We start from the raw sequence: 24,044 nt of genomic DNA, 5'->3' as shown, positions 1-24,044 counted from the left end.
CCCATATGGGATCCTGGCATGTGCAAAGTGAGGATTCAGCCACCGAGTCATTGCGCTGAGCCCAAAATAAATAAACCATATATATATTTATGTATGTATATATGTATAAGCGGGGTAGAATCCACAGAGAAGGCCCCTGGTCCCTGGGAATCTTTTCTTGAAAGGTGCACGTTGACCAGTAAGTGGCCAGGGCAGCTGTGAAGTGCCACGCTATCACTCACAGCCCAAGCTTGGCCCAGGAGGCGGCTAAAAGTCCACCTCATTTGTCCTGAGGTGGCATGGGGGACACCTGATGGGTGCCTCTAGAACCCCAAGGCGGGGTTTACCTGAGCCCTAAGCTGGCTGCAGGGAGTGCTCTGGTCCACAGGCAGGGGTGCCCTGCCAAGCCCAGGCAGCCCTTCCAAGCAAGGGTCAGCTGGGTAGGGTGGAGCTGAGAGCCCAGGCGGGTCAGATTACGGCTGAGTCAGCTCCTCTGGACCCAGGTCTGCAGCAGGGCCAGGATGGGGGTGGGGAGAAGGGTCACCTTGGAGAGGAACAGGAGAGGGTCATACACAGGACAGATGGTACAAAGCCACACACACAGGCGAGTGGCACTAATGGTCAGCTTGCATGAAAGTGAAGCACCCCGTTGCTGAAACACACACACCTGCCCTGCACAGGCCACACTGTCTACCTAAAGGGACAGCCAGCCTTTGGGGAGAACCCAGGAAAACTCCTGGCTGCCCCAGGCACATGTGCCCCAGACATAGTCACTTCCACCCTGCCGAGTGCCAGGAAGGTGCCCCCAAGGAGCCCGAGGAGATGACAAGAACTCTATGGTGGTGGCAGGGACAGGAACGTGAGCAATGCTCACTCCAGCCACACAACCTGGCACCAGTCCTGGCTCCAGGTCACACCGCCTGGCACCAACCCTCACTCCAGCCACTCTGCCTGGCACCAGCCCTGGCTCCAGGTCACACCGCCTGGCACCAGCCCACACTCTAGTCACTCTGCCTGGCACCAGCCCCGGCTCCAGGTCACGCCGCCTGGCACCAGCCCTGCCCCACAGTCACCAGGTGGCATCCCTGAACAGGTAGATGAGCCTCCCCGTGTCTCAGGATCCTAGCAAATCACCTGGACACACAGCCTGTCAGCCACTCCGCACTTGGGAAAGACCACACAAAAAAACACCATGACACCACTGCAGGAGTCTCCATGCTGGCGGACGCTTGGAGAAAGCGCAGAAAGAGCTGCCTCACTGACCTGGGGGGTCAGGAGGATCTGAATTCCTCACACAGAAAATGAGACCATCTACCTTGAAATGGTGACAACTAATGTTTAAAAAGAGGCAGTGCCTAAGAGCGAGCTGTCCTCCCCGCCCTTGTCTTCCCGTGCCCGTGGGAAGAGCTGAGCCCGTCTCACCTGGTGGATGATCCCAGACCCAGGTCTCCAGAAGCCCACGCCATACTTGGCACCTGCAGTTGCCAGGAAGTTATACACTTCCTGGTTTATGTCCTATGAAGATAAATCAGTAACCAGAGTGTTAGTGACACGGTGTGTATCCACGGGACCCCCTGCCATGAGCTCCCTCAGAGACCCAAGGGTGTGCTCCCAGCCAGGAGTACAGGTCTGGAATTGTCCCTGCCCTAGCCTGGTCTCTGTGGGCAACACAGAGTGACCCAGGACAGAAGAACACGGTGGATGCCAGCATCTCAAAGCAGGAGTCAGGAGATGAGCCCCGCCCCGGCCCTGGAGCAGGAGTTGAGCTTCCCGGCCCTGTGGCACCCTCTGCACTGAGCTGCAGACCGGCCGACAGCCTTCCGAGGTCCGGCTCGCACCCCAGGTGCACGCAGCCCAGGGACCCTGAATGATCTCTCTCTGGTCAGTTGTGAGCAGGCTGGCTGTGCCTTTTACGAATCAGTCCGTCGCGAGGTTGGTACTCGGAGCAAGGGGCTGTGCTGGGCTGCAGGGTGAGTGAGGACAGCAACACCAGCGCCTCACAGCAGGCAGCCCGGCAGCCCCACAGCGCTTATTGGGGGAGATGACCAGAAGCAGCCATTCCGCTGGCCCCAAATGACTTAAGTTCACAAATTTGCTGAAGAACCCCCATGTGTCACATCCTCAAAGATCTAAATTAGATCTCTTCCTTACAGTCTCACAAAGTCTTGTCCCTTTCCTTCCTAACACACTCCTAACTCTGGGACCTCTGCCCACGGGGACTGCGTGACACACACAGAGCCAGGACAGGGATTACCTGGCACCGTGCCCGGCACAGAACAAGTTGATGAGAAAGGGTTGAACAGGAAAGCTGCCCCGAGGGCTTCCCAAGGGCCAGAGAGACCCCGCGAACCTCACTGACCCCGGGGGTCCGAGGACTTCCAATCACACGCCCTGCTCCATGCCAGCCCTGCTCCATGCCAGCCGAGCCATGACCCTGCCAGCATTCAGCTCCTGCCAAGGGCCCCACCGTGGAGAGTGCCCATTCCCACTGCAAGGGTAGAGAGCGAAGAGGCCCAGGGCTGGGAGACGGAGGCCAGTTGTTGCCAAGAATCACACAAAGGCATCAGGAGAAGGGGCAGGAACTGAAGGGGGGCATTCTCAGGCGTAGCACACAGCCACTTCTACTGCTTAAGCCAGGGTCACTGAGAAAGAGGGGCCCCGAGGGGGCTGGCCAGGAACAGAGAGCACCATCATGGGAGCTGGGGTCAGGGTTCAGCCCTGGGCACACCCCCGGGACCGCAGGGGGTCCTGACAGTGGCGCTGTGTGGCTGCTGAGAGCAGGCATGAGCACACACATGTCCCCAGTAACAGCCCAGTGGCTGCACCTCATCCTATCAACAGACAGAACAGACCTCCAGGGTCTCAAGGCTAACAATAACTTTAAGACTCTCTGTACTTTTTAAAGAGCTCCACACAAGCAAATGGTATTTTGCTGGGGTCCATGTGATGGATGTGGAAGACAGGAAGGTGTGAAGAGTATCGTTCCTTTGCAGGCAAGGCCGCAAGGAATGTCCCGCTGTGTGGCAAGGCCCGGTGGATGTCTCTACAACACCTGAATGCAGCTCTGCCTCCCTTTGCATGGACACCGGACAACCCCGCTGAGAATTCTGTAATCTATTTAGGCATTGTCTGCCTCTGCAGAGTTACTGTTAAATATCAATGGGAACTTAGAAGCTGATGTTGCTGTTGCCGTTTTTTAGCCAAAAAGCTGTTATTGCTGTTATGGCTGCATCCTGTGGCAATATGCTATTCAAGGGTGCTAACTCCCCTTTTGATCCTATGCTAATCAAGGGTGTTCTGTCCTCAGGTGTAGTGGAATCTATTCTTTCCCTCTTTCTTTGATCTTTTAGGTCCCTTCCTTCCTTGACTGTCTCAAGACCAAGCTGTAGAGTAATTGTGGTAGGAATGTGTTAGTGATTGATATGCACCATCTATTGAGAACTTTTTCCTAGCCAGGCGCCAGGTGCCAGGCACCAGGTGGTTAACATCCTAGCCTTAGGTGAAACAAATGGCAGAGTTATCTTTAGAAACACCCACTTGACCATGACGTAAAAAGTCTGAGCCAGAGTTTGACTGATTCTGTATAAATAAAGCGGACAGCTTTTGTGTGTGGTCCATTATGATGATCAAGAGTTCCTAGTGGTCCGTCTGTTTCTTTCTTTGCGCCTCATCCACGCACCCTTCGCGAGTTCTGAACCCAGCTGGGGCTGGACTCTGGCAGTATTTCTAGATTTTCCCCTCATCTATTTGAAGGTGAGGAAGGGAACAATTTGGCTGATCTTTCAGCCGCTGGTTCTCTTCCCCAATGCCCTTAATAGTCAGCCACTGGCCAGGCTGAAGCCAGGAGCTAGGAGCTCCATCCAGGTCTCCCATGCAGCTGGCAGGGGCCCAAGGACTTGGGTTGCCTTTCACTGCCTTCCGGGCCCGGGCTGTGAATGCTGGCATCACAAGTGCTGACTTAACTTCCCGTGCCACAATGTCACCCCCAACTGATGAAGGCCAGGGCTGGTTAGGCTGCTCCAGCGTGCCTCTGTCAAGTCCTAACTCTGGCCTCCACGTGGCCTCCGGGGACAGCAGGTGGCCACTCGCGTGTCTGAGTCCTGTTACCAAGTAGGGACCTGGACTGGGTTCTCTGCTCCTGGCACTGGTCTGACCCGACCCTGGCTAATGCGGGTATTTACAGAAAGAACCAATGAATGTAAATCTCTCCCTCACTCGGCCTTTCAAATAAATAAATTACACACACACATACACACACAGCACAGACCATGGACCACCCAAAGGGAACGTCCTGTGGGCCAACGCAAGGGCCTGGCCTCCCAGCTCATGTCCCACCTGCGCCTACACACCTTGGCCCGGCGCAGGTCTTTCTCGCCGCCAAGTTGAGCCTCGATCAGATGGTCACAGTGGATGGTGGACGGCACGGCCACCTTGGGCAGCCCGCTGCTGATGAACTGCAGCATGGCCATCTGCGCCGTGGCGTCCTGCATGGCCACACGGTCTGGCCGCAATCGCAGGTATGTCTTGCCCCGCTCGATCTCCTGGCCGGCTGGGTCATCCAGGTGCCCATACACGATCTTCTCTGAGAGGGTCAGGGGCCGGTTCAACCTGGGGGGGACAGGGGAGAGGAGGGCCTGGTCCTGGAGGTTCCCCTTCTGCCCACCGTGCACATGGCAGCGCTGACGGGCAGGGAGAGGGAACCTCAGGAATGCAGATGGGCGCTGCTCCCTGGGGCGCCTCGGCCGCGGCAGAGCCCAAGACGCTGCAGGCAGCCCGGTGACTAAGCGAATGACGACGGAGGAGAGCTGACAGGGCTGCCTTGCTGCAGGAGGTCTGCCTTTCTGGGATAGTAATTACTATGACCTAATCAGCACCTACGCAGTCCCTCTGCTGTCTCCTGTTCATGAAGGAAACACGCTTAGCAGCAAGCTCAGTTTGATTCCGATCTTGGCTCTCTGCTTTTCCCCAGCCATGGCCGGCCCACACACATGGAGATGGGACAGCTCCCCACTTCTCCCAGGCTGCCCAGGGGTCCCTTGCACACCAGGTGATGCACCCTGGCCATCCTGAAGCCTGCCTGTTGGCACCACATGCTCGCACCCCCTCAGACTACATGGCTGTCCGCTCCCAGGCACAGCAAGCCCAGGCTTCCTTCTCCAGGGCCCCAGAGCCCATCCTTATCAGGGCCCAAATGGCATTCCACGCCTGGCCCCTGGGTGGCAGAAGTGTGGAGGGATGTGAAGACAGCCCCATCGTGAGAACGGAGCTGAGGATAGCAGTCACCAGGAAAGGCAGTGGTGGGAGCACGCGTGGGGTCCCAGCATTCACGTGTCGAGTGGCCTCAGGAAAGGGCTCCTGCATTTGCACCTGCTCCCTGGCTACAGAACGGAAACACTGAGGCCACGGCAGCTGGGAGAAGCCACCAGCGAGGCGAGGACACAGCTCCGTGGTCTATAAGGCTCCCATGCTGCGTGCATGACCACAGGGCTAACTTCTTCAGCACCTTCTTCCTGCTGGAGGCAGCACCTCGCCCAGCAGGGAGCAGACAGGCTCAGCACCTCCTGCTTCTCTCGGTCCCAGGCCCAGCCCTCCTCCACACCTCCCTTCCTACAGGAGATGCACATGGCCTGTGGCTCCTGGGGGGACTGGCCCAGGTCAGCAGCCTGCGCCTCCCCCGCCCACCCCACCGCCTGCCTCACGAGCCTTCTGACCACTCAGGCAGGGAAGGTGAAGGTCCCACCGCTGATCCGGAAAGTTCTTCCTGGGCAGGGGCCTTTGTCCTCTGATTCCCGGCAGCTGTGCCATCTCCCAGCACCCTTCAGCAGGCAGTGGAAGCGCCCCGCCCCTGGGAGCCAGCACCAGCACCCGCAGGCCCCACAGCCTTACCGCTTGCGCACGATGCTGATGTTCTTCTCCAGCAGGTCGTAACGGATGTACTCGTTGGGCTCAAAGTGGCTCATGGCCACCTTGGCCCGTTGGCACAGGACGGAGGCCACATGGTACTGCCGCACACCCAGGGCCTTCTGCGTAGAGGAGGACAGCAACCATCAGGGGAGTACTCAAAGCAGAGCCCAGCCGAGGGACAGGTCAGTGTGGTGGGAAAGTAGAGGAATTCAAGTGTCACACAGCAGCTATAAGGAGGAGCGCCTGGGGTGGCAGCAAGTGTAAAACATCTACGGGTACGACTGCTAGGCTCCGAGTCAAGCTGTACCGTGTAAGCTGAAGCACCACAGGAAATCCCTCTGTCTGCATCCCAGAAGAGAGAGCACACAGCGTGGACCTTGGCTGAGGTATACACTGCGAAGTTGCTGCCTGTGGCACTGACAAGCCACATGGGTGCTGGCTGGAACCCCAGCTGCCCCACTTCTGATCCAGCTTCTTGCTAACAGCCTGGGAAAGCAGTGGAGGACGGCCCAAGGGCTGGGGCTGCTGTACCACGTGGGAGACAAAGAAGATGGTCCAGGTTCCTGGCTTCCGCCTGGCCCAGCCCCAGCCACTGGAGCCACTTTAGGAGTAAGCCACCAGAGATGGAAGATCTCTCTCTCTGCCTTTCAAATAATAAAAAGGTACCTCTCTTATAGCTGACATCTCTCTAAAGACAAAAAAGAAAGCAACAACAAAAACCACGCAGGGTACTGGGAAGGTTAAATATTCTCAAGTTGAAAATCACTCGCTGAAGTCCCATCCACACAGAGACGCTCCTGGAGGGCTCGGGTCAAGCCTCCACCTCATTTATGGCCACACACGGAGTAACTGGTGTGCGTCAGATTCATCAGATGTTTGCCACCTAGAGGGGACTTGGGAGGCAGGCCCTCCATACATTATTTCCCACCTGCAGAAGATGCGGAGGGCCGGCTTCTGTTGAACCCATTGGGACCACACATGCTGTCTGGGGCTTGGTCCCCCCCAAACAGCTGCCCCCTGCTGTCCCCAGGTTGCTGGGGGCAGAAAGCCACCATGTTGTCTAGGCAATGATGCTGTCTTGGGAGAGACAAGCCCTCCCTCCAGAGAGGAACAGAGGCCAAACACCAGCACAAGCCAGCGTGCAGGGACAGGCAGGAACCTCCTCACCAGGGACCACTCCAGCCCCAACCCAACCTACGGACCCTGCAGACGACACCTTGCAGCAGCCTCCTGCACAGCCCCTGGCCAGGGGCAGCCACACAGACATTTCTCGCCAGAAACTGGGAAATAACTGTTGTTTTAAGTCTCTGTTTCAGGCACTTCAGCATGCCGTGAAGGCAGGCCATTATTAGGATGTTTTGTACCAGTTAACTTTAGTTTTTAAGCTGCTTATTTGAAAGGTAGGTCAGGAAGATATGTATCTGCTGGTTCACTCCCCAGGGGCTGCAGCTGCCAGGAGTGTCAGGCTGGGGCCAGCAGCCAGGAATTGCAATCAAGTCTCCCAGGCATGTTAGCAGGCACCTGGATCAGAAGTGGAACCAGTGCTCTCAGAGTGGATCTCGGTGTTGCAGGCGGCAGCTTAACCGGAAGCAGCACACCAGCCCATGCAATAGTTCATTTTACAGGAGTGGGTGACAATCTGCACAGGGCACACAAGGCCAGGGAATAAAGCAATCTAAAGAAATGACAGCTGGAGGAGGGGTTTCTCTCCTTCCAGCCACTTGCGGCTGCCTGTCCAAACAGGCACAGACATGGCTGAGCAAAACGGCACGTGAGGCAGAGCTGAGCCTGCCGCCCCAGGCTCTCGTCTCCACGTCACCATCTGAACCGGCACCATGATAACAGACTATGTCATGAAACGGCGCCCGGCCGTCAACCATGCAAACCTAGGGTGGAGCTGCCTGCCATGCCCTGGCCGTGCAGTGGCACCTCCGACCGCTTTGTTTGCACCCACGCTGTGGGCAGCCTGGCACACAGGCTGAAGCTGAAGCTGCAGGAGTAAGTCGGGGCTGCTGCCTACTGCCTGGGTGACCTTGGACAACTGACCCTCTCTCCCTCAGGGCCCTGTGAGATGCCAGAAACATCGAGTGGAGTTCTTCCTTTGCTGTCACCGTGCAGCTCTAAGCTCACACACGAGTCCTGTGTGTTCCTCGCACAACTAGAACTCAGACCCACTTGTCTGGAGTGCATTTCTTTTATTCATTAAGAGACATCTTTCTAATTCTTACAGACATTCCCTTTACTGAAACATTTAAGTTCATCTGCTTGAGAGGCACAGACACACACGGAGTGATCCATCTCCGTCTGCTGGTCCCTCAGTCACCACAACAGCCAGACCGGCAAGGTGAAGACAGGAGGACACTGGGACTCCACCTTGGTCCCCTACAGGAGTGGTAGTGCTCCAGGCACTCGAGCCATCATCCACGGCCTCCCAGAATGCACTAGCAGAATAGTCAAGACTTCAACCAGGGCTCTGTTTAAACCGTTATGGGATGCATCACCACACACCTACCCGAGGCCTCGGTGTTCTCCACCAGCCCCTCCATGGCATGTCCATGTCTCTGAATGCTGTAGCAGCCCATGGCCGTGCCAGCACCAGGGGGCAGCCCATGGCCAAGCCCACAGCAGCCCATGGCCGTGCCAGTGCCAGGGGCAGAGGCCAAGCCCACAGCAGCCCACAGCCATGCCAGTGATGGGGGGTGGAGGGTTTGTCCCAGGCCCACACCAGCCCAGCTGTGCCAGTGCCAGGGGTGGCGGGCTTGTTTCAGGCCTGCAGCAGCCCATGGCCATGCCAGTGCCAGGGGTGGTGGGCTTGTTTCAGGCCTGCAGCAGCCCATGGCCATGCCAGTGCCAGGGGTGGCGGGTTTGTTTCAGGCCGCAGCAGCCTACGACGTCCCAGCAGACACACACTGTACATCCGTAGTCTGACACCTCATCAGCTGCTCTGGAGCTAGGCCCTGGTTAGGGATTAGGGCCTTTAAACCCACAGAGAGAATCAGACACAGGTCCTGACCTAATCTCACCCATCTCCGATTGTCTCCAGCCTTTTTTAAAAATAATCTTATGTAGTTGATTAAGGTACAAAGGGTCAAGGGCTACAGGAAAGTGGTTTCCACACTATTACAATTTTTCCCCCCTGTATCACAAGAAAAACAAAAGGGAGAAGCCCCACCCAGTCTCCCACCCATCCCAAGTCCCCGATGTGACGGTCCTGCTCAAGCAGTTTTGATAGTTCAACAGTGCTGAATTGCTGCCAATCTCGTCACTCCAAGCACGATGAAATCTATTCAGAATCCACTGGCTGACATAGTCTCTTCATGGTTGGGGTTCTGAGATCAGCAGTTCAGTTGGAGGGACCCCAAAGAAACTTCGTCTGAGATGATCCCAGACCCGATTCTTGTGTGTGCTTGCCAGTACTGGGTCTGGCACAGTCCATCGCCCCAATGAGCTTATACACATGCCTATCATTGCAACTGCTTGGCAGTTCTGCCTCCAGCCCTGTCTTCCACGCGAACCAATGGTTGTAACAGTCCAGCCCAATCCTCCCCACTGCCTCCGGCCTTCTGTGGTCTGTGCAAGTCCTAGCCATCCACCCCTTGTCCTCACAAGCAGGTCCTCCGGGGCATCAGCCACACATGCAGGGCATGAACCCCAGCTTGTCCATCCAGGTCATGACGCAGAGGGACCCCTCCCAGGCTAAGCTTCCCAGGGAGACTCGTCTGGTCAGACTAACGCTCACCTACTGAGCAGTGCTCCCCAGGCTCAGGGTTCACCCCACCACAGTAGCCACCTGCTTCTCTAGCGTCTTAAGCACAGCCTGAGTCGGAGACCAACAGAACTTGACCACTCACTAATCTACTGGTCCCAACAAGATAAATCCCAGTTTGGCTCAGAGACTTCAGGCGACCCACGCAGCTCCTCCAGGACTACTTCACAGTTGTATGGGAGCAAGCAGCAGGGTCTGGCGCAGTGGCACAGCCACCTAGTATTCAACCCACAGTGTCAGCATCCCATATGGGCACCAACTTGAATGCCAGATGTTCCACTTTCAATGCAGTTCCCTGTTAATGTGCCTGACACAACTGGAAAATGGCTCAAGAGCTTGGGCCCTGGCACCCATGTCGGAGACCCAAAGCAGACCCTGGCTTCAGACTGGCCCAGCTCAGGCCTTTGCAGCCAGTCTGAAGCCAGCAGAACCAATGGTCTCTGCTTCTCTCTCTCTACAAAAACGACTTTCAAGTAAAGTAAGTATTAATTAGTTAAAATAGAGAAAGGTCATTTCTCCCATCAACTAGTTCTTCCTTGCTAAGCAGGGTTAAATACAGAGCAGATTCACTTCACCTTAACAGAGTAATGAACAAGACAAGTTAATGATCGACCAGTGTTCCTTAGCTCTAGTACAGACAATTAGGCAATACCTATGAAAGCGGACAGTGTCTGAACTTCCAAACAGCTCTCCCTCCTCCAGGCAGCCCTCCCATCACAACGCTCCCACAAGTGAGCACTCAGGGAAGCCTTTCTGGAAGATAAAAGTGCAATGCCATCCTCCAGTGGTTTCAGAGGATGGCAGTGCTGGCATTCTGCCCCACACCCATGGCAGCTTTATGGCGCAGCAAGCTAGACTGCTCTAGGGATACCGCGTTCCCAGCTAGAGTGCCCAACATCCTGCCTCTGCTTCCAACCCAGCTTCCTGCTAACAACCCTGACAGGCAGCAGTGATGGGACGGCTCAAGTAATCGGATCCTGCTGGCCTGGGGGTTGAGGCCCCAGGTCCATGCTTGGCGGAGGCCCAAAGCCGACCTCTGCAGTCACTTCAGGACTCAAGAGCGGGGGCTGCGATTGTTGCGTGATGGGTTAGGCCACTGCCTGTAAGGCCGTCAAACCCTGTGGGCGCCAGTCGAGTCTTGGCTGCTCCAATTCCAACCCAGGTCCCTGCTAACGTGCCTGGGGAAGTAGCAGAGGATGGTGTAAGTCACTGAGCTGTCACCCACTTCATTGCTGCCCGTGTGGGTGCAGATAGATGCATTATTATTTATGTGTTCAGTACAGACTGTCAGGTTTCCTAACGCCAGAGGCTCCACTTCCCATCCAGCTCCCTGCCTGTGGTCTGGGAAAGCAGTCGAGGACGGCCCAAAGCTTTGGGACCCTGCACCCGCTTGGGAGACCCAGAAGAAACTCCTGGCTCTTGCCTTCAGATCAGCTCAGCACTGGCCGTTGCGCGCACTTGGGGAGTGAATCATCGGAAGGAAGATCTTCCTCTCTGTCTCTCCTCCTCTCTGCATATCTGACTTTCCAATAAATAAATAAATCTTTTTTTTTTTTTAAAAAAAGGAGGTATCTTTTTTTAGTTGCATAAATTTAATTTTTGATAATTTTTACATATTTGATTAGAGTGTGAAAGGTCAAGGGCTAGAGGAAAGTGGGTGAGACCACTGTTTTGATTCTCTCTCTTTTTTTAAAGATTTATTTATTTTCATTATAAAGTCAGATATACAGAGAGGAGAGACAGAGAGGAAGATCTTCCATCCGATGACTCACTCCCCAAGTGAGCGCAACGTGAGTGCAGGGGGAAGTTGAGACAGACATCACGGCAGTGTGCCTCTAGAGACGGGCAAAGTACAGAGAACGTGACGCCTGCCTCCGGGCGGGCACCTTGTCATGGCAAGGGGCTATCACTCAGTCCTCCTGGGAGAGTGAGATGCTGCCGCCAGGACAAGCCTGTCCGCCTCTGCACAGCTGTCTTCCCACTACGCCCTCGCCATCACAGAACATCACCCCAGAGCAAGCCCCCAGCCCCAGGCAGCATACCTTGGCATGAAGGCAGCACGGGAAGCCCCGACAGCATTGGCCAACCTATCCAGGCCACCTGCAAGGTGCGGACACCCTTGCCGAAGCAGTCCACTTCACAATCTCAGACGCCTGGTGCATCTGACCATTATCCCAACAGCCTTAGCAACCCTTCCTAGTGTGGAGCCACAGTGGGCAAGGCAGGTGTGCATGGTACCACCTTTCCCTAAGGACAGACACCTTCCCACACAACACTTCCAGTGCTGGGGCAGAAGGGCTTCCCACTGCTGGTAGGCCAGCCCTGGCACTCCACCTCAGAACCCAAGGCCGGATGACCCTCCCTGGCAGCAGGCATCAGCTCCCTTGGTTGCTATGCAACCAGCAAGCACAAAAGTGAAACAGTCCTTTTCAGAAGGTTGGGAAGGGAGTAAGGTTTGGGGTCGCTCCAACTCAGTTCTAAAAAGGCAGCAAGGGGGCTCCTTTGAGGAAGGGGGAGGCACACCCACTCGTCTGTTGACCCATCTTTGGCTGCTGGCATTAGAGCACAGACCACAGACTCCTTCACAGTGAGCTGCACAAAAATCCTAGCCCTGCGCTGGCCCCTGCCAGGCAGGTCCCCACCCACGGTCAAGGCTAAAGCTGCCTCTGTGGACACCTCGCCCTGCCTTGCCAGTATGTGGGGAAGGAGGCAATCACAGTCCCCAAGAGACCTACCCCCGCCAGTGGCCAGGAGCCAACCGGGCTGCACCCTCTAGGCCTGCTGCACTCCCTGGAGAGGGGCCTGGCCCCGTGAGTGGCACAGGGCCTGTGTTCTGGAACAAATGCACATTCAGGCCCCGCTGTGACTCCCGGGATGTAACCTCTCCGGGACTTGGTTTCATCACCGTGAAAACAGCTAAGAAGAACCGCTTCGTGGGAGTTGTTAAGGACAAATGGGGCAATGTTCGGAAAACAAGACCCAGTTCTTCAAAGGGTGCCACAGGCCGTGCCCTCTGTGTACAGCAGCTGGAGTGGCTCGTCCCTACCTCTGAGCCTGTACCAGCTCACCAACACGTGTCGGGGCAGCAGCAGTGGGCACACTCCCTGGCGGGTTGGTGACGGAGACTGCCCGCCCACCACGTGCCACCATCTTGGCTGCATGAGTATGTTGGAAGGTGGGGGTGAGACCCCCAGATGCCTCTACAGCAGCTCTCACAAATGCCCACAGAACCCAAGTTCTCAGTCAGAATTGGTCCTAGCTTCTGCGGGGTGGAAGCGGAAATCATCTCCCTGGGCCTAAACTCACGCAGGGAGGAAAGGACAGTCAATGTGGTCCCGGGGCTCACTCCCCCAGTCAACCTTGCCCTTCAACTTGGAGAACAGAAAAGGGGCACAGAGGTCATGTGACCACCCGGGGCAAGCACAGTTTCCCAGGAGCGTGCCTGGCTCACGTCCCTGTGCCTCCACTTCTGCCCCAGTTTCCCAGTTTTTGTGCACCAGATGACACCCAGGGACTTGGGTCCTGGTCACTCACGCGGGCGCCTCAGTCCAGCCCTGCAGTATTTGTAGCAAACCAAAACAAGGAAGATCTCTTGGTCTTTCCAATAAAAAATTCAAACTGTAATTTTTTTTAATTCCTAGGAACTGGTAGACTTTTTCCCTCAGCTCTCTGAGAGCTGTAGGAGAAGGCTTTCTGGAACAACTGTTGCATCTCTGGGATCTACGGGATTTGGGAAAAACCAAACAACTTCCTGAGGGAAGACGTGCTGGCCGCAGGCAGGGGCTGAGGACGCCAGGTCTCCAGGCACCTAGATCTGCACAAGGTCCACATCAACCACTTTAAAGCCGCGATCCCACCAGCCCCCCTTGAGGCAACAGGTGTGGTGTGCGCCTTAAGGGGAGCACGCAGGCTGTGCCACGGCTACACAGCAGAGGCAGAAGCCTAGCCCTGCCTCCAAAGTTCATGCCCCATCCCGGGAGCCAGGCATGCAGGATGAACCCACGCACCATCTCTCCAGGCTGTTCAGGAGCCGCAAAGCCAAGCATTCTACAGCTTTGCTAAGGGACATCCAGAACAAAGTGCCAGTTCATGTCCCAGCAGCCCCGCTTCCCATCCAGCTCCCTGCTGTAGCCTGGGAAAGCAGTCAAGAACAGCCCAAAGCCTTGGGATTCTGCATCCCGTGGGAGACCTGAAAGAGGCTCTGGGCTGCTGGTTTCAGATTGGCTCAGCTCCAGCGGTTGTGGCCTCATGGGGAGTGAATCAATGGAACTTCCTCTGTCTCTCCTCTCTCTGACTTTCAAATAAAATAAATCTTTAAAAAAAAAGAATTCTCACCTTCTATTTTCTTCACTTTGTTTCTGATCTTAATAGCTGGGAGTAGGTGACCAAACAATAATAACCTTTCATTGTAGCATTGTTCTCTGGTTCACAAGCTGCATCTTGAAGCCAAGAGGAAGTGACAGGGCCAGCTGTTAAGACCTCAGGCTTGGAAATCAGAAATATGCAGATGCTTGCTAACAAGGAGTGATAAGGCCTAGGCAATGTTAACAATGCTACAGCACTCACTGTGTGCCAGGCACCATTTGTTTTGTTTTAAGACTTACTTTGGGGCCCGGTGTGGTGGCGCAAGTGGTTAAGTCCTTGCCTTGCACGCCCGGGATCCCATATGGGCGCCGGTTCTAATCCCAGCAGCCCCGCTTCCCTTCCAGCTTCCTGCCTGTGGCCTGGGAAAGCAGTCGAGGACGGCCCAAAGCCTTGGGACCCTGCACCCGCATGGGAGACCCGGAAGAGGCTCCTGGCTTCGGATTGGCATAGCATCGGCCACTGCGCTCACTTGGGGAGTGAATCATCAGATGGAAAATCTTCCTCTCTGTATATCCGTCTTTCCAATAAAATATAATAAAAATAAATCTTTAAAAAAAAAAAAGACTTACTTTGTTTTTACTGCAAAGTCAGATATACAGAGAGGAGAGACAGAGAGAAAGATCTTGCATCCACTGATTCACTTCTTAAGTGGGCGGGTGCTGAGCTAATCTGAAACCAGGAGCCTGAAGCTTCTTGTGGTTCTCCCTTGCAGGTGCAGGGTCCCAAGGCTTTGGGCCATCCTCGACTGCTTTCCCAGGCCACAAGCAGGGAGCTGGATGGGAAGTGGGGCTGCTGAGATTAGAACCAGCACCTGGATGCCAGTGCGTTCAAGGCGAACACTTTAGCTGCTAGGCTACCATGCTGGCCCTGCTATTACTACCTTACATTTCACATCAGAATCCTTGTTTGAATCCCCGCTCTCTGCTGTCATATGCCTTTCAAATAAATAAATAAATGTTAAGAACAAAGGGTAGAGATTTGAAGCTGGGCAGTCGGGTGGGAGTCCATGGTCCCACATGAGACACACTGCTACCGGATCTGCCCCACCGCACGGTGCCAAGCCATCAATGGCACATGGAAAGGTGCGTGTCAGCTGCCCTGGGTGGTGAGCAGCAGTAGCCCGGTTCCTGACTATCTACCGTCCCCAAGGCCTCCTGCGGTATAACGCACTGGAACACCGAGGAAGGGGTGGCTGTTGAGGCACAGAGGGCTAACGTGCCACTTGAAACTCCCACACCAGAGTGCTTGTTCAATCCCAACTCTTCCGTTTCCGATCCAGCGTCCTGCTAAGCGGCCTGAGAGGCAGCTAATGCTGGTCTAAGCACTTGGTTTTTTGCCACCTGCATGGGAATCCCAGATAAGAGTTCTTGGCTGCTAGTTTTACCTGGCCCAGTCCCAGCTGCTGTGGACATTTGGCAAAGTAACCACAGGTGGAAGATCTGTCTGTGTCACTGTGTCTTTCAGATCATGGAAGACAGTGGAAGATCCAAGCACTGACTTTCTGTTGCTTACCACCCTATCTGAAGCCAGCAGCGAGTGCTCCGGAAACACACGAGGCATGAAGGAATGAGCTAACTGCATGGGCGATGTTGTGCCAACGTGACTGCTACGGTGGCAGCCTTCATCTAGCTGAACATAGAAGAGGACGGCCCAAAGCGCTCTCGGACTGAAGTGTTAGCTGGTTACAGCTGCGTCAGCCAGGCTTCCAGTCGGTCCCGGAATGTTCATCTGAGCTGAACCAACTGACCAGGAGGGAGACTTGTGACTGTCCTTCTGCCCTAACTCCGGCCCTGAGCTCTTGGGCTCTTCATCCTTGCTCATCACTTTATAGCAACCCAGGTTCGTGGGACCCAGGTAGAACAGAAACGACACCCCAGCGAATTTTTCACTTCAAAAAATGAGATATCCTATCTCCAAAGCTTAGCAATTTAGGAAACCGTTTCGCTGACATCTCACATCATAGTGTCAGTTCTACTCCTGGCGGCCCCACTTCCCATCCAGCTCCCTGCCTGTGGCCTGGGAAAGCAGTTGACAGGATCCCTATGGGCACAGGCTCTAATCCCGGCTGTTCCACTTCCCATCCAGCTCCCTGCTGTGGCCTGGGAAAGCAGTCGAGGACGGCCCAAAGCCTTGGGACCCTGCACCCATGTGGGAGACCTGGAGGAAGTTCCTGGCTCCTGGCTCTGGATCGGAACAGCACCGGCCATTCCACGTACTAGGGGAGTGAATCAATGGATGGAAGATCTTCCACTCTATCTCTCCTCTTCTCTGTATATCTGACTTTATAATAAAAATAAAATAAATCTTTAAAAAAATTCTAAACTTTAAAAAAAAATCAGAAATAAATATTTTTTGAAAAACCTGCTTGACTCCATTCACTCACAGGACTTTTTCCACATCATTAACCCAGAGGGTCAAAGATCTGAGCAAATAATTCATACGAAGCTCTTGCCCCGACTCAGAATTTGAGAACAGAGGTTCCTTAATTTTACTTTGAACTACACAGTTCAAACGTGATGAAAAGTAACACGGGGTCGCCTGACAGTACAACTTCTTTATTCCACAACCCACACTGTGCTATTTTGATCCCAAGACCCACGAGGTGGATTGTGAAACTTTGGGAAGAAATGCCCACAGGCACTTGCTTCGTTTTTTATGAACAAAATATGCGTTTGGGCGTGGCCTTGCTGAATATCACCCCTGACTGGGGTTGTCGGGGTTAGGACTGGGCACAACATCTGGCAGAGGCAAGTCCCCTGGCCCGCCGGGACACCGCGCAGTGGTCAAGGTCAAAAGTGTGCCACCTCGAGATCCTTCCAGCTAGGATTTGAAAAAGCAACTGAATGCGAGCTCACAGCCTGCCTTCTGCATTCTCGCAACGTTAACACTCCCACCCGGGGCTCAGGAAGTCCAGCGTGGCGGGCGGAGAAAGAACAGAGGGGCAGCAGGGCCAGGGCCGAGGGCACGGCGCCCCCGGGACGCAGGTCGGGAGCTGCCACCTGCATCCCAGCGAAGGTTAACTCACTGCACTATCACAGAAATCCAATTACGGGAGGCGTGATGACACCTGCCTGGTGAAAAGGTGACAGTCCTCCGCTGTCAGTCTGTGTCCACCGCGGGCTGCACTGGTGCCGCGCCCCCTAGTCACCTTGCCCTAACCTTGAGAAGCGAAGGGACACCCTCTGCACGCGAGGACTGCTGTCCTCACCCCAGGGGACGAGGCGTCTCTACTTCTCACAGGGCTGCTCACCTGGACATCACGCCGCCGCTGACAGGGGGTTGTGAAGACCTGACAGCCGGGGACGCCTTGACCTAGGGCACTGGAGGAGCGGGCCCGCAATCCACACGGCTAAGCGGGAGAGCCAGCCCCAACACGCGCCCGCCTCGCCTGGCCTCGCCCACGCCTGCAGGCACAGTGCAGGCACCCCGCCCCTGGATACCCGGAGGGCCCTGAGCGCTCTCACCTGCAGCCGGGTCACCAGGAGGCTGTAGGGCGCCATTTTGTGCACTGACAAAGATGAGGTCGCGTGAAAGTGACGTGCCGCCGGGCCTCTTTAAAGACTACGGCCAGGGGGTGTGTCCTGAGCAGCGACGCGTCACGGTGGAGGCGGGGCCTTGCAAGGGGCGCCAAAGTTCTGCAAACGCCGTGGGCGGAGCTTCCGCCAGAGGAAACGAGATTTGCATCAAAACAGTTACAGATGTAGTAGCCAAAAAAATTAAAATAAAATACACGGAATCAAACACCTGGAATGAAACTGTTGTATTCGAGTAGGTTTAGGTTAACTCTGCCAATCAAATCCAAGGGAAATTTTTGTTGTTGTTTAAAGACCTTCATGCACCTACCAGGACCTGGCTTCCCGGCAACAATTAGAAACTCTCGCGAGAGCGGGAAAAGGCGAGCTGATGGACGCCTCCACGACCAATCACGGCAACCTGAAGGCGGGAACACTGGGAACTGAAGGCCAGCCGGAAGTCCCTGGCGTTTCCGGTGGCTAGCGGAGGACCAAGCCATGGCCAAGCATCACCCTGACTTGATCTTTTGCCGCAAGCAGGCTGGTGTCGGTGAGACGGCGCCTAGTGCTCGGCTGCCCAGCAGGGATTGGGGAACCGGGAGGAGGGTCTCGTGCTCCCCGCGTCGCGAGCACGGGGTCCCGGGGCAGCGCGTGGGTCTGGAGTGGACGGCCGAGGCGACACGGGCTGGGTGGGCAGCGGGCCCTGCTGACCAGGGAGGAGTGTGGTCTGTGTAGGAGAGGGCCCTGCTGGCCAGGGAGTGTGTCCAGGCCGGGTGGAAGTGGGCTCTGCTGGCCGGGGAGGAGTGTGGCCAGGTCCACAGTGGCCCGTGCTTGGTCGCTGCGGCTGTGCACCTGACGCCACGCGCAGCCCCAGGCTCCCCCGCCAGAGGAAGAACATCCGTGCTTTCTTCTCTTGCAGCCATCGGAAGACTGTGTGAGAAATGTGAGTGTCGCCTGCGCTCCCGGGCTCCTGGTCTCCTTGATCCTCCCGCTCTCCCCCACTCCGCCTTCTCTCCCTTTGGGTAGAGCTAGTGGATGGCCGTGAAGAGGCTTGGAGGAGATGCACCTGGAAGCGCGTGGACACTGGACATCAGTCTCCCACCGCATTTTTCCATCATTTAAAAGACTGTGTGGTTCAGTTTTGGAGGGGCAAGGCCAAGGTGACCCCCAGGCCTAAGCTTCCTGCTGGCAGCTGCTCTGTGCTCATTGACTGTTGGGGGGAGGTAGCAGGAGGCAGCCAGGTTGGTGCCTGCAGTGCCCACAGCTGTGCCATCTCCGCTCTGTCCCCGCAGGTGACGGCAAGTGTGTGATCTGTGACTCCTACGTGCGGCCCTGCACGCTGGTCCGGATCTGTGACGAGTGCAACTATGGCTCGTACCAGGGGCGCTGTGTGATCTGCGGAGGACCTGGCGTGTCAGACGCCTACTACTGCAAGGAGTGCACCATCCAGGAGAAGGACGTGAGTGTGTCCCCGGCCCGGCTCGGGCTCTCGTAGCGCCCGTGGCCTGTGTTGAGCCGCTGGGCAAGGCTGTCATTGCACATTGTTGGGCTACACTGGACGTATAGTCTACTGAAAGGCAGTCGTTTTGATTGGTGGCAGGGAGGCTGGAGAAGCAGAGCTTTGTCAGTACCGGCCGATCGGGAACGCTGTCCTGCTCTGCTGTGTCTGTGGCCACACACAGTGCAGCTCTTCGCTGTGCTGACCACTCAGCACTCAATTCCTGAGTCTGTGATGACTGTTGGGATGGTGGAAGTTGAGGCTGTTCCACTTGAGTTTTTTTAGCAATAGGACTTTTGTTTTTTTTTTTAAGAGAGATTTTCCATTTGCTGGTTTGCTTCCTCAAATGGCAGCAGTAACTGGGACCAAGTCAGACTGAAGCCAGAAACCTGGAACTCCACCTAGGTCTCCCACGTAGGCAGTCAGGACCCGAGCCGGTGGGCCACCCGGCGCTGCTGCACTGCCCAGGCCATTAGCAGGGAGCTGGGTCAGAACTGCGCATCTCACACTTGAACTGGAACCCCTGTAGAGTTGCCTGCAATGCCACCACACTGGCCCTCCACAGCACCTCTTCCTGCTGGTACATCTGGGCAGCAGCAGGTGGGACGGTGCTGTGGGGGAGCTGGAGGAAGAGTCTCGCTGCCTCTCCCCGTCACTGTGCCTTCCAAATAAACCTATCAATCTTGATGTGAAAGTATGATATAGTCCCACTAGCCTACTGGAAGCCAACATAGTACTTGGTCTGGGAAAAGGCACAAAAAATGTAATTCTTCCTAGTCCCATGTTCCCCATGGCAGTTTTGTTCCGTAGGAGTGGCTATTATTATTATTATTCTTTTTTTTAAATATTTATTTATTTTTATTATAAAGTCAGATATACAGAGAGGAGGAGAGATAGAGAGGAAGATCTTCTGTCCGATGATTCACTACCTAAGTGAGTGGGTGCCAATCTGAAGCTGGGAACCAGAAACTTCTTCCGGTCTCCCATGCGGGTGCAGGGTCCCAAAGCCTTGGGCCGTCCTCGACTGCTTTCCCAGGCCACAAGCAGGGAGCTGGAAGGGAAGCAGGGCTGCCGGGATAGAACCGGCGCCCATATGGGATCCCAGCGCGTTCAAGACGAGGACTTCACCCGCTAGGCCACACCACCAGGCCCTTATTTTTTTTCAAGATTTACTTTATTTTTATTGCTAAGTCAGATATACAGAGAGGAGGAGATGGAGACGAAGTTTTTCTGTCCGATGATTCACTGCCCAAGCGGCCACAACGGCTGGAGCTACACCAATCTGAAGCCGGGAGCCAGGAGCTCTTCTGGGTCTCCCACATGGGTGCAGGGTCCCAAGGCTTTGGGCTGTCCTTGACTGCTTTCCCAGGCCACAGGCAGGGAGCTGAATGGGAAGTGAAGCTGTTGGGATTAGAACCGGCACCCATATGGGATCCCGGCATGTGTAAGGCAAGGATTTTAGCCACTAGGCCATCGTGCCAGGCCCAGGAGTAGCTGTTATTATCGCCATTCCATACTCCCTGCCAGCGACTACATAGCAGGCCCAGGCTTTCTGTCCGGCACACCTGCTGGTGTCCCCATTTCACTGTGTCAGCCTTTCCCAAGTCCATGTCCAGTAGCCCTGTACACATCAGCAGTCCGTGTTTGGATCCTGTTTGGAAGGAAGATTTGCAACATCTTGGACCAGACACTGTCATCTCCGACATCATTACATCAATTATCCTTACGGAGATGGGAAGGTTGTCGTTAAGGTGTCACAGACACCCTTCGGTTGATCATTGGGACATTTTCCTGTTTGCATTTGCGTATGACTCACATTGTATCCTGCTTCCTGAAACTCAGGTGACATTCCCTCCCACTAGGTTCTATTCTCTTAGAGAAAGACTCTCAGCCTATGCTTCTGTCTCCTGTTCCCTGGGCCTTGGTGCAGTGCCTGATGGGTCGCAAAAGAGCAGTACACCAGCTGGTGCTGTCCCTGTGCGTTACCCATAGGTGTCCCCTGCAAGGTGATGGGTGCCTGGTGGGTGCGGGTGAGTGCAGCCTGTGAGCAGTGAAATTGGACCAGTGACTCCCCCAGCCACAGGCTACTGGAGAAGTGGGACTTCTGCAGGGCTGCAGCTGGCTTCTTGCCCAGCGTCAGGTTCCAGCTGGAGAGTACTCGAGAAACGCATTGCCATCCGACTCCTGGGCATCTCAGCACGTGACATGAGACCTGATACCTCGGGGTCCCGGAGGAGCCTGGTGTTGCTTGCCTTTCTTTACAATCTGCCGGAATGTTCTGGGCCATCTGAGAAGGGCCTGGCTCGCGCTTGGTTAGCATAGCATAGTTTCCAAGGAGCATGCGCCATCCAGTGACATGAGACAGTCTGCCTTCCAGATCATCATGATTAGACCCGGGGCTCTTCATAATTTATACGGTAATTAGGCTGCAAGCGAGGCTGGGTGCTCTCTTTTACTTTTACAAAGCCACCAGAGTAAGCAGCAGTCTTGAGTTAACAGCTGTGGACGTGGAGGCCAAGGGCCCTGTTTCCCATCCAGCTCCCTGCTTGTGGCCTGGGAAAGCAGTCGAGGACGGCCCAAAGCCTTGGGACCCTGCACCCGCGTGGGAGACCTGGAAGAGCTCCTGGCTTTGGATTGGTGCAGCAACAGCTGTTGTGGTCACTCGGGGAGTGAATCATCGGAGGGAAATTCTTTCTGTCTCTTCTCCTCTCTGTATATCTGACTTAGCAATAAAAATAAATAAATCTTTAAAAAAAAAAAAAACAGTGTCCATATGGGATCCCATTGTGTGTACAGCAAGGATTTCAGCTGCTAGGTTACTGCACCAGGCTCTAAAATATGATTTTACAATGCCTTGTAGCTGAACTCCGGTGTTCTGCTCCCTCCTCCAGCATTTAGCAGTCCTTCTGTCTGGCCTGTTGTTGACAGCAAGATAAAGTAAGGACTGGCAAGGCCCAGAAAGGTACGGAGCATCTGGCTTTGCCATAGTTTACGCCACTAGGGGACCCTTGTACCCAAATCAGTGTTTGAATTTTGATTTGAGTGTTGGCTTTAATCATTTAAGCTTTTCCCCAGAGATGTATTTATTTATTTGAAAGGCAAACAGATAGAAAGGTCTCTGTCGGCTGATTCACTCCCCAGATAGCCGTGCGTATGCCAGGCCAAAGCCAGGAGACCAGAGATTCCTCCAGTCTTCCCACCTGGGTGCAGGGGCCCAAGCCCCTGGGCCGTGCTCCACTGCTCGGCCAGGCACATCAGCAGGGAGCTCACTGGAACTGTCACAGCCAGGACTCACACTGGCACCTGAAGGGACCTCGATGACAAGTCACACCGGCTCACTTGCGTTCACCTGGGAACCTTTGTCAAGCCAGCGCTGTCCTAACTCCAGGCTCCGCGTGGCATGGCTAATGTGTCGGAAAGCAGAAGATGGCCCAGGTGGATTAAATGCATTAGTGAGGGTGCGTGGAGCACTGCACACCCCGATGGCATTTAAAATGTGAGGTGCAGGGCTTGAAGTGATGCTTCAGAAAGAAAAAGAAAAAAATCAGAGTCTACCAAAATGGTATCTTTAAAGGTTTATTTCTATTTGAAAGGCAGTTACCAAGAGAGCGGTTCTGTTCACTGGTTCATTCCCTATGTGACCACCACTAGAGCAAGGCCAATCAGGACGGACCCGTGCCATCTCCCTCCCTTTCCCAGGCACATTGGCAGGAAGCTCAGTTGGAGGTGGAGCAGAACGATCTCACCAGCAGCTCAGGGATGCCGGCACCGCAGTGGTAGCTTCATTTGCTTAGCCTCAGAGCTAGTTACCGTGGCGGTGTTTTTGTCTTGAATCTCTGTGTGTCCTTTTCTCCCTCTCAGATTTATTTATTTATATATTTATTTGAAAGGCAGAGGAAGAGAAAGGACTTCCAACTGACAATGAACTCCCCCAGGTATCCCAAGCAACCAAAGCCAGGTGCCAGGACCTCCTGCCGGTTCTCCCTTGGGGCGAGGTGGCCCCATCACCTGCACCTCCCAGGTGCACAGCAAAGGGCAGGGTTACGGGATGCAGGCGTCTCACTGCAGTATAACCAGCTGGACCACAGCACCAGCTCCCTGCAATCTCTTAGTTTGGACTTAGAAATCTAACCACTTCCTTTTGTTCTGTTTTCCAGAGAGATGGCTGCCCCAAGATTGTCAACTTGGGGAGCTCTAAAACAGATCTCTTCTATGAACGCAAAAAGTACGGCTTTAAGAAGAGGTGATTGGTGGGTGGCTCCTTCCTGCTCCCGCAAAGCTGCTGCCGCCACCAGGAAACCACAGGCTCCTGCAGCAGCAGGGAGCACCGCCCCAGCCCCCAGTGCTGCCTGCTGGGGTGCTGGCCCCTCGCCCCCTCCTCGCCCTCTCCTGGGGGCTGGGAGAGAGGGCGGGGCTCCTCCCAGCATCCTGGCAGGCTCTGTTCTCGCTGCTGCATTGCATCTGCAGCAGGAGCGTCTGCGTAGGCACTGTCCAGCACCCATGAGGTGGGGGCAGCCCTGCAGGCAGCTGTGCCGTGGACCCCCTCAGCAGTGGCCCAAGCTCTCAAAACAATGAATGTGGACGTTTGGGCTCGGGTGCCTGCCAGGTGGTGCTGGCTTCCTATTAGTTTTCTTGTGAGAAATTGGAAACCCTTCCCTTTGCTGTTATGTTAATAAAGTTGGTGTTTATTTTCCGGTACTCCGACACCTTTCCCCTTTAACTTCTATAAAATATAGGAAGAGGTCTCCCATCTGGGGGTTCACTTCCTGGATCCCTTTGAAGGGCGAGGCGGGGGCAAGGCTCCAGCTGGCCACCAGCTCCCGCCCGGATCGCCACTAGAGCCGTTACCATTGTCCGGGTACAAAGGCCAGAACCCGGACCTGTGTACAGATACCCAGAGCAGGTGCTCGACTATGGAACACGGTGTCCACCAACATCAGAACCGCAGGCTGGGTGCCTACCTCACCCTCCCACAAAATCTAGAGATTTCTTTTAGTCACCTAAGAATTTGTGACTTACA

General features: G+C 55.1%; 2 protein-coding genes across 2 annotated transcripts in view; one reads left to right on the top strand and one right to left on the bottom strand.

Moving 5' to 3' along the window:
• ACO2 (aconitase 2) overlaps positions 1-17,555 on the bottom strand; it is a 28,435-nt gene extending 10,880 nt beyond the window's left edge. The window contains exons 1-4 of the mRNA XM_040986760.1: positions 17,479-17,555; positions 5,866-6,002; positions 4,329-4,587; positions 1,402-1,494 (exon numbers count right to left, since the gene is read on the bottom strand). Of these exons, the coding sequence (XP_040842694.1) occupies positions 1,402-1,494; positions 4,329-4,587; positions 5,866-6,002; positions 17,479-17,514 (525 nt within the window). The 5' untranslated portion in view covers positions 17,515-17,555. The remainder of the gene's footprint in view (positions 1-1,401; positions 1,495-4,328; positions 4,588-5,865; positions 6,003-17,478) is intronic.
• A 423-nt stretch (positions 17,556-17,978) lies between these two features.
• PHF5A (PHD finger protein 5A) lies at positions 17,979-23,722 on the top strand. The gene is made up of 4 exons (XM_040986749.1): positions 17,979-18,076; positions 18,446-18,469; positions 18,819-18,985; positions 23,182-23,722. The coding sequence occupies exons 1-4, from the start codon at positions 18,025-18,027 to the stop codon at positions 23,269-23,271; spliced, it is 333 nt and encodes a 110-aa protein (XP_040842683.1). The 5' UTR covers positions 17,979-18,024; the 3' UTR covers positions 23,272-23,722.
• Positions 23,723-24,044: the final 322 nt, after the last annotated feature.

Source organism: Ochotona curzoniae, unplaced genomic scaffold, assembly GCF_017591425.1.
Source record: "Ochotona curzoniae isolate NIBS_2020 unplaced genomic scaffold, NIBS_Ocur_1.0 contig_1014, whole genome shotgun sequence".
Taxonomy (NCBI): Eukaryota; Metazoa; Chordata; class Mammalia; order Lagomorpha; family Ochotonidae; genus Ochotona; species Ochotona curzoniae.
The sequence above is the reverse complement of the archived record's forward strand: the minus strand, read 5'-3'. Positions and strand labels throughout refer to the sequence as shown.